This window comes from Schistocerca serialis, chromosome 3 (genome assembly GCF_023864345.2).
Source record: "Schistocerca serialis cubense isolate TAMUIC-IGC-003099 chromosome 3, iqSchSeri2.2, whole genome shotgun sequence".
In the NCBI taxonomy this organism is placed as follows: Eukaryota; Metazoa; Arthropoda; class Insecta; order Orthoptera; family Acrididae; genus Schistocerca; species Schistocerca serialis.
The window spans coordinates 189,828,604-189,841,848 of NC_064640.1; the positions used below are offsets into that span (position 1 = coordinate 189,828,604).

A 13,245-nucleotide genomic window follows, 5' to 3' on the forward strand; every position below is an offset into this window, starting at 1 on the left:
AAGGGAATTTCACACACTACACAAGGAACTTGAGGAAGAAGAAGCTTCATTTTATATTGCAGAAAGTCGAAGCATCAGATTTTTAATTTGTTGCTTTAAGCTGCACCCAGAATTACTAAAAGAAATGCAGTGTTCTGCGCTACCATCACATCCCATAAAGAATTGATTTGTTTGCAGTTAAGTTTTGTTACTCCAGTGCAAATTTTTATGCATTGGTCATATCTCCCTCAATAACTTCCCCTTCAGGACTGATAGGTTCTCTTTTCGTCTTGTATTTGGATTTTAATAGTTCATGTGCCTTATTTTTACTGGGGTTAGCTAGTGAAACCACATACACATTGACTACTGATACCTGCAAAACTATTTCACACAGAGTTCAGAGAGCTACTTAACAAGAAATCAGCGTGCCACAAACACATTTTTAAACAAACAACTTGCAGTGTCTGAAGGTTTCAGGCCATTTGCTTACAAAACGCTACAAACATCTGACAATATACAAATAAATTCCACCTACTAATCAATCTGATTCTATTCACACTACTTTTTTCACTTTGAGTTGCAGCTTTATTGCATGCATTTCATTATAAAATATTAAATACTGTACCAGTATGTATAAAAGTCCACTTTATAAATGTAGTAGAGGGTAAGAAATTTAGTGCAGTCATGTCATACAACTCAGATGGCTGCCTCGCTGCTTTAATTAATCTTTCGTCATTTATTACGAACTTTAACAAAAGAAATAACAAAATCAAACAAATTTATGATAAATAACGAACAAAAAACAGCTGATATTAACCACTAAAATCCCAACTAAACGAAATATTGAGATGTGCATATGGCCAGATAAAGGTAGGAAATGAACATGGGGATGACATGATCAACAATGGACGGATGATGTCAGCTGTCAAAACATTCTTGCCGAGAAACTTTGACGGTTCCGTCACGTGACGTGACAGTATGGCCAGCGTGGATGCCATCATTTGAAATGCATTGCAGAATGTTTTGATGGGATGTGATGTGACGTGATAGCCAGTGTGAATTGCCCTTCAGCCGCATGTCAGACATACTTCCAATGTTTTGTCACTTGTATGACTTTGACGCTATACTATACTTGTATCTTGGGACAGCAAATCTTGGTGCGTGTGGAGTGAGCTGATCGGTTTCGCTTAGCTGGCCTCAGGTCTGCAGTTCGTCCTACTGCCTGGTGGCAGGCGGTGAAACCCTACATTCGCCTTTAGGACAAGGAGATGTTTGATTCATTCATTAATTACATAAGTTTTTAATCACATGTGCATTGTCACAGTCTTCACATCACACTGTTCACAAAAAAACTTCTCAAAAATCTATTCCACAACTAAAACCATAGGTATGTTCTCCTGGGACTGTGAGTTGTTATTACCGAGAAAAGTATTCCAGTTCTTAGCATATTAACTGACAAATATTACACGTTTCTGATTATAGAGGACTACGCAAATAGATTGGCCTGAATCCCATGTATATCTCCTATGGCTGCACGTACATAATGGGCAATGGTTTGTACGAGAATCTTTGAATTTTTATATAGAATTCCTTTCAGCGGATTAACCAATACTTGCAATTATGCTTCACGTACCTGGAGGTGCAGAATCACTACACTGAAGTGGAGAATCAGCTGACAGGCTTTGTGATATAATCTACATTATGGTTAGCTTAATGAGTAGGATATATTATTAGAGCAAGATCTATGAAATACCAGTGTTCATGTAGTTTTGTCAGTGCATGAAATATTTCGAAAATTAGGCGAGCTATTTTATGGTTCTTGGCCTCAGCAGTAGTGGCCTAGGAGATTTTCTTGCTAAAGATGTTTCAGATGAAAAAATTTCTAGTAAGGTGCAAACTGTGTTGCATGAATTCGTGATCATTGATTATGAAGAACACTTTACTATCGTACAATAGTATAAGTTTAGAAAATAAACTGCCTGTCCTCTTTGATTGCCATTAGCGCTTTTGCTGATTAAAAGCGAAGACAGTTGTCGCTGCTGATGACAATGAGTTAAACAAGTAAAGCTAACTGTCAAAGCGTTTGTTTTTATGATGAGAACCATGACAGAGTAGTTAACAGTATGTTTCCTTGACACTACTTGTAAACTTCTAAATGTCTCAGAAACGAGAATTTAAATTGTGCATGCAGCAAATGACACATTTTATACCAGATTATTCAAATAAATATTTTTTTATTTCATCAGTCTTCATTTTGATCAAACATGGTATAAATTACATGTATGAGAAGCCATATTTGGTAAGAAAGTATAAGAATGTTATGGCAACATGGTTCTTTCCATTATTTTCTGGGTTAGAAGATTTGAGAGATTCAGGATTAAAAGTCAGGGAGAGTGATATCGATATGTAACATCTTGTAAGGATTTGCAGGTTAAATAGAAACCTGTTTTCCTTAGCTTCTCAGCTGAAATAAAGAAACCAATTACGACCATTAGTAAGTGTTGTTAATTTTTACGAAAATTTTGATTATCTTGTTGGACTATTTGGCGAAATAAGCTTGCATTACCGCCAAGTGTTGCAACTGTATTTCTCCATTTTGCAAACGAGAGCTGTCGTAAGACAAACAACAGCACACACGCAAATCACCGAGCCAGATGGCGAAGTGGTTATCACGCTGGACTCACATTCTGGAGGACGACTGTTCAATCCCGCGTCCAGCCATCCTGATTTAGGTTTTCCATCATTTCCCTAAATCGCTTTAGGCAAATGCCGGGTGGTTCAATTGAAAGGACACGACCGACTTGCTTTCCCATCCTTCCCTAATCCGATGAGACCGATCACATCGCTGTTTGGTGTCCTCCCCCAAACAACCCGACCCAATAAGCAAATCACGGGACCAGTACACGAAATAATGACGATTACTGTCTGTAGGCTTTCGCTGCCTGCCACCAGAAAACGCTACGAGCTGCAGACACGAGCGCACCCGATCTGCACCAAGATTTGCTGTCCGTAGAGAGTAGACAACTAGACACACTGTTTATATCTTTGATTTGAACATATGTTCGTGTTTTAGTAAACTGAAAGAAGTTGTTGATAATATGAAGTCGCACGTAACAAAGTTAATTCTGAGGAGAGTTTTAAATGTAAAACCTCAGCATTATTTCCAGAAATGTTCACGTCATAATTCGTGTGAAATCATAGGATCCGCCCAGGACAGAAATTCTCCTGAATTCAAGGTTAGATGCCGTATTATAATTGGAGATCACAGGCGAATTTCGTTTGCAATAATGTGATTCTTCTAAATTTAGTTTATTTAATAGTAGCAGGTCTTACATATTGTTGGAGAAGAGATCTCTGTCATTACTGGTACCGCTTTGTTTATTTTATGGATTGTTTCCACTGGACATCTTCAAGTTATGCGGAAAACCTGAGAGACTCCGATCTATCTTGTAGATTCATTTCGCTAATACAACATTGTTGTTGTGAAGAACAGGTAGACAACGTGCAGTAGTTAGACACTACAAAAACTGCCCAAAATTACTAAGAAAAGCTTTTAAAAAATCAAGAAACATGCACATTATGTTAGAAATCTATAAATCTGACCTCAAACTTAGTGTTGCATGGAATGTAGTGAAACGAGAGACAGGGCAACACGCCACAGAACAGGATACCACCACCATTTAACTGAATGGAAGGGATATAATTGATGAAATGAGACACAAGTAGCAAATATATTTAATAATTATTTCTTAAATATAGTAGAGTATGTAGGGACAAACAGTTCAAGATAAAAATCACAGCGGTATGTAGGAAATGGTGTTTTCATAAAATTCACTCTTATGACTGTAACACCAATTTCTCCTTTTGAAATTAACAAAATTATATAGTCCCTCAAAAGTCAAACCTTACCTGGTTTTTTATTGTGTTTCCAATAGAGTTCTAAAAATTTGTTCCCATATAATAAGCCCAGTCTTATGTGGAATGAGTAATGTTAATGCGTCATTAACTCGTGGCATTTTTCCAGATAGACTGAAATATGCCATTGTGAATTGCTAAAACCATTCAAAAGCCAATATCGCAAGAAATATTTTTTATTTAAGACAACCATTTTGAACAGTCTTTGCTGTCGTCTTCAGGTCTTAAAAATCTTTTCATTGTAAAACATTTCATTTTATGCTGAACCTCATGCACAAGCTGTCATGTGGATAAAACTCAGCACATTATGACAGTTTGTCATCGCTAAAATATTTAAAAACGTAGAGCACCTTGTCCAATTGGCCATTCCATACGCATATTGTTACATCATACAAACACGGTTCTGTGTTGTATGATGTAACAAGCAGGTGTGAGCAGTATGCATATGGGCATGGCCTTTTGCACAAGGTGCTCTATGTTTTTAAATATTTTAGCGATGACAAACTTTTATAATGCGCTGAATTTTTTCCACTTGACATCTTGTGCTTGAGGTTCGGAGTAAGATGAGGATGTATTACAATGAAAACATGTTTAAGACCTGAAGACGACAGCAAAGACTGTTGAAATAGGTTGTATTAAATAAAAAAAATATATTATGTGATCTTGGATTTTGAGTGTTTCTTAACATTTAAAACAGATCACTCCTCAATACTCTCAAAATGAGAAAATTCAATCAAGTTGTCAATCCCCTCTATAATAAAGGTGATAGGAGAGATGTCAATAACTACTGACATGTTTCACTCCTAATATCATTATTCTAAGTTTTTGAGAAGGCGATGTTTTCTGGAATAGTGTCTCATGTGAGCAACAATAATATCTTCAGCAAATCAAAGTTTGGAAGTTTGCTATACTGAGAAGGGCATTTGCATCTTAATGAGCACGTTTTACAAACATTAAATGAAATAGTGCTCATTGTTATTTTCTATGACTTATCTATGGTATTTGACAGTGTGAATTGCAATATTCTCCTAGATAAACTGAAGTTTTATGGAATTGATGGTATAGCCAACCAATGGCTAATGTTATGTCTAACCAAAAGAATGCAAAAAAAAAAAAAAAAAAAAAAAGGGTACTTAGTAATTCAGCCAATGTAGTCTGGGAACATTATTCTGACCAGGGAAAAATCACTTATGAGGCTCTCTAAGGCTCAGTCTTTGGTTTGCTGTTGTTCCTCATATATGTAAATGATCTTTCACCTAATGTACAAAAAAACAGAATTAGTTACTTTTGCAGATGATACCAGTATTGTAGTCAATCCAAGCGTACATACGAAAACAGAGGAAATGTAAACAATGTCAAAAAGTATCATTGACTGATTTCATTTGCAAATGATCTCATCTGCAATGTCAAAAAGAGACAACATATCAGTTCTGCACATCTAGGGGTAGCCCGCCAAAGATAAATGTAACATATAGTGAGGAAATAATAAATAGGATGGAAACTTAAAAATTCTTAAGTGTCCATATGGATGAGAATTGAAATTGGAAAAAGCACATTTTGGAACTTTTAAAACAACTTAGTTCAGCCATATTTGCACTTAAGAATCACTTCAAACCTTGGGGAGAGAGAAATCAGTAAGTTGACATATTTTGCATTTTTTCATTCAGTAGTGTCATATAGAATAATGTTCTTGGGTCACTCATCTTTAAGAAATAAATGTCTTCATTGTGCAAAAATGTGCTGTAAGAATAATATGTGGTGCTCTCCCACGATCATTTTGTAGATATATGTTTAAGGAATTGGGCATTCTAACCACTGCTTCACAGTATATTTATTCCCTCATAAAGTTTGCAGTCCATAATCCACTGACAAAAAGGTACAATGATGTACATAATTACAATAGAAGAAGAAAAAATGACGTTCATTACTTGGCATTAAGGCTGCCCTTAGCACAAAAAGGAGTGCACAGTGCTGCGACAAAAATTTTTGGTAACTTACGTCATGTTAGGAAATGCCTCACAAATAGCAAAGTAAAATGTGAAACAAAACTGAAAAAGTTTCTCCATAACAACACCTATTCTGTAAAAGAATTTCTGTTGTTGTATTTGTAAAAGGAGATGGATAGGAATTACTGACTGTAGATTTAATAAATAAATAAGCTTATAAATATTCAGCATGTAGCCATATTTACAAATTAATTTCCAATGTTAATGTGAAAGACTCATTTCAATTTCATATCATTGATTTATTGTGGAAATTATCTGTGGAACATGGAACTAACTAATTAACTACAAATGATACTAACTATGTGTCTTTGTAATTTAGCTTACTGATGTGCCATAATTCTTACACTTGGAGAGAATTTCTTATCTGGTGATACCATATATTAAAATTCCCCCCCCCCCTCCCCCCCTCAGTAAAGGTCCAGTGTTTTTCCCATTAGTAACTAAGTCTCATCGTAACACAGTATGTAGCTACAAATACAACAGTGGGATGTACTGAACATACTGATATCATCCATCTACTTTGACACATAAAGTCATCAAACAGCATTCACTTATGACTCGGTGATTAACAGCCATCTCTTAATGTCAGGGTGCTGTTTGGGCTAATAAGTGATGGTGTGTACAAATATGTAATGTTCAGATACATTGGCAAAAATTGGTTGATAAATAAAACAGAGTAAAGTGCGTCCAGATTAGTCTATAATAGAATTTAAGTGAACATTGTGGTGTAGCTATCGGTCAGTGGCATTTGAGGAGGACTGACCCCATCCACCTGGTAATGGGTTTCCTACACCATATTAGGCATAGTAATGTATTGTGTTTTTGCTGTTTCCATTGTTTTGTCCACCCCCAGTATATTCTTTCCTTTTTGACAACCACTGACAACCAGTCTGCCCTTACATCAACAGTTATCGTTAACTTCAAAGACCCATTTGCCTGTCAAGATCTCTTTCCTTAATGCCTCCTTTGGTTTCACCAACTTCTATGTGTCATTCTGTTCAAATGGTTTCTTTTCTTGTTGTATTGCAATTATCCAAATTTCTTTATCCGGACTGTTAATACACCTTTCATATTCAAGTAATACTGTATCGTAATCTTCATATTTTTAAGGTTTCATAAATTTATTCAATTGCATAAACTGTAGTTTCTTCTGTCTTCATTGCATCCTCTTCCATCTTGATTTTCTGTACTTTGAATTTCATTTACTTAATTGCTAGTGTCATTTGATAATTCACCAATAACAAGATTTTGTGTACAATCTTTTGTCACTCTGTTCAAATTCAAGATCTCTTGACACAACAGTATTTCTTCTTTCTGCACGAAATGGTTTTGTAGCAATCTGGAGCATAACCTAAAAAAGTAGGGATTACTTCTTTTGTCTAGTTTCTTCAAGAAACCTAGATTTTTGGCGAAAACTCTCCATCCAAAAGTTTGAAGTCTCGACGGATCAGTTCCTCTCCCACACCACTTTTCTGCAGGTGTGATTCTTTGGCATTTGGGGGCTTCTATTGATTAAATATGTGGCTCTGAGCACTGCTTGTCCCCGCTCTATCTTCAGTAATCTGTCAAAGATCATAGCTTGTGCCTTGTTCATTATTGTCAGTTTTAGTGTCTGATTTCCCTATTAAATTGAGGACTATAAGGAATTCTAAAGTGTTGCACAATTCCTTTTCCTTCATATCAGTTCTTAAACTCATGGCAGGTATATTTACCACCTTCATCACGTTTTATTTTTGACAGATTGAACTTGATTGATGGACCTCTTAAGAACATTTCCACCCTTTGATGTCAGTTGACAGGTTGCATTCTTGAGTACTGTTGGGGGAGCAACTTACTTTAATGTTTGGTGCCTCTAGCTTCTTTGGGCTTGGTCTGTCAGTTTGTTCTTCCTTTGTGATGTCACTCACAAAAATACCTGCTTCTGTATATATTTAAAAAAAAATCCTGTTGGAGGGTGCTGTCATAAAAATTATATCAGTTCGTTCTCTGAGAAAACTTTAATTTATTATATAAGTAATCAAAGCTTTTTTATGGTGGTGTTATGTTCTATGAAAATTAACTTTAGTGTACCTAGTTGTTTACATAAGTGTTTTTGCAGAGTTTGAGAGGCTAAAAAAATATAAACGGACATACCAAACCAGTTATAAGGGAACATACAATTTATCGTCAACTATGAACTACAGTGCATCTCAATTTTTCATGTACACAAATTATTTTCCTTGGTGAAAGAAGTAGTAAATGAGATCAAAAGTCTTATGATCAGTTGGGATTTGGACCTCGAATCTTTCTCATTTGTAGTTTGAAACCTACCCATTGAGGTGCAGAGTGTATACTGAATCTTACTTTAGAAGCTTTCTTGTTAGTATTCATTTTGGCTGACGTTTAGGTGGTGTTGATCTTGCACTGGGCAGTAAATCACAGATGTTGGCAGCAGCAGTGGGAGGATGGTATCGGGTAGCAGTGATTAGATGTCTGTATGCTTAATAATATGATTTGCTCACATTCTGTCATTTTCTGCATTTGCATAATATTAATGTTTTTGTTATCAATATGGATAGATGTGTTTTGTAAAATAGTTATGGGTAGTGAGGTAGTTGTTTCATCTTAAGTACAAAAGTTTTTTGACAGACACGTGTGTGCTGTAGTCGGAAGTCTAGGTTAGGTTGGAAGGCAAGTGTGGTTGTGAATGGATGAAGCCAACAAAAGTGAACATGAATTTTTTGTTGTCATGATTGAATGATCTGTACCATAGCCCAAGGCCTAGGTTAGACTGGAAGGTGGTAGTTCATTTGTGAGGCAGGCTAGTGAATATCAATATGAAATCTTAATCCTGGTGGCAAACTGTTTTGTGGCATAGGTCAAGGTCGACATTAAAGGGGAAGATATTAGTATTGTATAACATTTGTCATGCAAATGAACTGAAAATTCCTCTTTTGACTGAGAGAGATTATTATAGGTTGTCCATGTGCTGCATAAACGTACCTATTTGTTTGTCAAATGCACTCAAGTAAAGGATGTATTTTTTATATGACAATATCATTTGCTCACACCCTGACGACTAGTATTTTGAAGTTGTCGTCATGTTAGCAACTCAAAGTGAAGTTTTCCACAGTTGAAATACAGTCATCTCCTTGATCTGTATCGAAGCTAGTATCAACTTCGTGGTTTGAAAAACAAATGATTGTCGGAAGGACTGACTCTGCATATAGGAAAGTCAAAGCTACCTTTGGTGAAGTTAAAAGCAAGGGTGGTAACATTATGAGTGTAACAGGAATTCCACTGTTAATTGCAGATGAGAGAGCGGATAGGTGGAGAGTACATTGAATGCCTCTATGAGGAGAAAGATTTGTGTGATGTGGAAGAAGAAGAAACAGGAGTCAGTTTAGAAGAGATAAGGGATCCAGTATTAGAATCAGAATTTAATAGAGCTTTGGAGGACTTAAGATCAAATAAAGCAATAGGGACAGATAACATACCATGAGAATTTCTAAAATTATTTGGAGGAAGTGGCAACAAAATTACTATTTACGTTGGTGTGTAGAATGTATGAGTGTGGTAATGTACCAGCTGACTTTCGAAAAAATATCACCCATACAATTCCAAAGGCTGCAAGAGCTGACAAGTGCGAGAATGATGATACAATCAGCTTAACAGCTTATGCATCTAAGTTGCCGACAAGAATAATATACAGAAGAATGGAAAAGAAAATGTGTTAGATGATGATCAGTTAGGCTTTAGGAAAGGTAAAGGCACCAGAGAGGCAATTTTGACGTTGCATTTGATAATGGAAGCAAAACCAAAGGAAAATCAAGACACCTTCATAGGATTTGTCAACTTGGAAAAGGCGTTCGAATTTGTAAAATGATGCAAGATGTTTGAAATTCTGAGGGAAATATGGGTAAGCTGTAGGGAGAGACAGGTAATATACAATATGTACTAGAACCAAGATGGAATAATAAGTGTGGACAACAAAGAACGAAGTGCTTGGATTCAGAAGAGTGTAAGACAGGGATGTAGCCTTTCACTCCTGCTGTTCAATCTGTATATTGAAGAAGCGGTGATGGAAATAAAAAAAAGGTTTGGGAGTGGAGTTAAAATTCAAGGTGAAAGGATATCAATGATAAGATTTGCTGATGATATTGCTACCCTGAGTGAAAGCAAAGAGGAATTACAGGATATCTTGAATGGAATGAACAGTATATAATGAGTACAGGGTATGGATTGAGAGTAAATCGAAGAAAGAGGAAAGTAATGAGAAGTAGCAGAAAAGAGAACAGTGAGAACTTAACATCAGCATTGGTGGTCACGAAGTAGATGAAGTTAAGGAATTCTATTACCTAGGCAGAAAAATAACGAATGGCGGACAGATCAAGGAGGACATCAAAAGCTGGCTAGGTCTGACAAAAAGGGCATTCCTGGCCAAGAGAAGTCTACTAGTATCAAACATAGGCCTTAACTTGCGGAAGAAATTTCTGAGAGAATACGTTTAGAGCACAGCATTCTAAGGAAAACTGTGGGAAAACCGGAACAGAAGAGAATTGGAGCATTTGAGATGTCGTGCTACAGAAAAATGTTGAAAATGAGGTGGACTGATAAGGTAAGGAATGAGGAGGTTCTTCACAGAATCGAGGAGGAAAGTGGTATGTGGGAAACACTGACAAGAAGAGGGGACAGGATGATAGGACATCTATTAAGACACCAGGGAATTACTTCCATTGTACTAGAAGGAGCTGTAGAGGAAGACAGAGATTGGAATACAGCCTGCAAATAATTGAGGACATGGCTTGCAAGTGCTATTCTGAAATGAAGAGGTTGGCACAGGAGAGAGATTTGTGGCAGGCCGCATTAAACCAATCAGAAGACAGATGACTAAAAAAAAATAAAATCACATGGTTATGTATGGCAAGTCTTATTGACATACACTTCAAGATAATTGTGTGGATAGGCCCTTAGAACTTTTACCAATTTTTGGTGTGAAACTAGCTAAAACCCAAAACAACTAATGGGGATGTTAACTGTCAAGCTTCTATTGTTTATTTTTTCCATTCCTTGGGCTGTAATACAAATGACTAAAAGGTTTTCATTTGCATTTGCAGGACAACTATGCAGCTATGAAAGGTGTTGTAGATAAGTTGACCCAGCGCACTTTAGATGTACGTGGTGGTGGAGGACCAAAATATGCCCAGCGCCACAAATCAGCTGGCAAGCTGCTTGTTCGAGAGAGGATTGATGCCATTCTTGACCCTGGTTCTGCCTTCCTTGAGTTGTCACAACTGGCAGGATTAAACATGTATGAGGAAGATGTTCCATGTGGTGGATTAGTGACTGGAATTGGTCTTGTGGCAGGGTAAGGTAATATTTCCCCATCATTATTTGAAAACAAAGATCGGCTTTAATGTAGTATTTATAATACTGACTAATAGGACTAACACTATTTTGACAGTAAATATCTGTTGTGAAGTCACCTTACAACTGCCCTATGAGTCCCCATGAGTCAGTACTGAGAATGTTACGCCACCAGTTGTCGAATATGTGATGTTTTTAGCACAACATATTGCGGGAATACGTTATCCAATTATCAAATGCTGTAAAACGAGGAAACCAATCAGTAAATCCCAACATGATATGTACTAACCACCACACAAAAATATTTATATTGTCTAGTAATATAACATACTTTAAAGCTGTTATACTACAGGACAGTATAGCTTAAAGCTTTAAGATATGGTATACAACAGGATGATATAAATATTTTTATATGGTTTTTAGTACGTGTCAGATTGTGATTTATTGATTGGTTTCCTTGTTTTACAGTGTTTGATTATGGGATAACATAGTCCAGAAACATGTCGTGCTAAAAATATCACAAAGTTGACAACTGGAGATGTAACATTCTCATTAATGATGGAACAATAAATGTTTGGAAACACTTCCTGTATCAGCTAACTCATTCAAGGCTATTGTACTAACACTGAATCACCACTGAAATTTATCATTTGCTTCTAATTTATAAACATATCTCATATAATGTTAGCTCTGTCAAGGGAGTGAAAGATTTCCTGAGGTGGTATTTTGTACATTAACACTACAGGTTTGTGTAAGGCTGGTTTTCCCCAAGTCTTTTGCTACATGATAAACAACATAAGTTTGTTCTAATGCATGACTTATTATTATTATTGTGTTGCTATAATTTCCATTTTCATATACTTATACTGAACATGAATTAGGTCATAAACAGGAAAGAAATTGCATTTAACAGACTAGCTGCTATTGTGATTAAATGTGGAGTAATATGATTGCAGATTTTGTTGCACAGTAATTACAGAATTCTAGTTTTAGTCTGTAATAACATTTTACAGTTTTAAAGACTTACCACTGTTTAGTGTTGTGTGATATTATTCTACACAGTCCACAACACAAAATGGCTTCTATGCCAGGGAATAGTGTGACAGTATGCACACTGTAATTTTATTATTCTCTGAAGAGCATTACATTTGTGGTTGTAATGAGTTATTAAGCATACTGTGTAAACATATTTAGAAGTAAATTTCTTTGTACTAGTATTCTGAATTCACTTGAAGAACTGATGACATACTTTGGGCATTGGTTAGGAGTGTATGTTGTACTCAACTTCTCTTGTCGCTGTACTTATTTTATATGTGCACTTATGTAAATCAGATAACTAATTAGAAGGGATTAGATCAAACTGGTCAGTAAAGAAATTTATGGCAGAACTAGACTGAAAGAAGGGATTGGTTGTGAGGACACATTTTGAGTCATCAAGGGATTGTCAGCTTGGTAATGAAGGGAAGTTTGGGGGTTAAAGTTGTAGAGGGAAACCAGGACTTGACTGTAGTAAGCAGGTTCAGATGGATGTAGGCTGCAATAGTTGTGTAGAGGTGAATGGTCTTAATGCAGGATATACTAGTGTGGAGAGCTTAACCCATCTATGAACTGAAAGTCACAACAAGATGTGTACTTCAGCTGCTTCTGGTCACAAATGTTCTGTGACTAATAGAATTACAATAAGAGACAATATGACACTAATCTTCCTGGAAAGAGTAATGAGAAAGTAGATAACTTATGACTGTTTGGGTTACTGTTAGACGGGAATACAAAACCATTCAGCAGTGAAAACTTTCTGTTAATGACCAATTTTTAGCAGCAGAAAGAATTCTCGTTCCACTGCTTTAATGAGAATAAAGCAACTTTATACAGAAATCTGTAAAGATTCTGTGTATTATTTGATGTCAGTTCCATCCTGATTTTAACTTCTTATAACTTGGAAATAACTATTTCCACAAATTTTTAACTTGTTATTTTGTTGATTTATTTTTGTATCTGG

At 36.1% G+C, this 13,245-nt stretch overlaps 1 protein-coding gene across 1 annotated transcript in view; it reads left to right on the forward strand.

The window, feature by feature from the left end:
- Positions 1 to 2,998: 2,998 nt before the first annotated feature.
- LOC126469894 (methylcrotonoyl-CoA carboxylase beta chain, mitochondrial) overlaps positions 2,999 to 13,245 on the forward strand; it is a 92,677-nt gene continuing 82,430 nt past the window's right edge. Inside the window, exons 1-2 of the mRNA XM_050097236.1 lie at positions 2,999 to 3,215; positions 10,997 to 11,247. Of these exons, the coding sequence (XP_049953193.1) occupies positions 3,078 to 3,215; positions 10,997 to 11,247 (389 nt within the window). The 5' untranslated portion in view covers positions 2,999 to 3,077. The remainder of the gene's footprint in view (positions 3,216 to 10,996; positions 11,248 to 13,245) is intronic.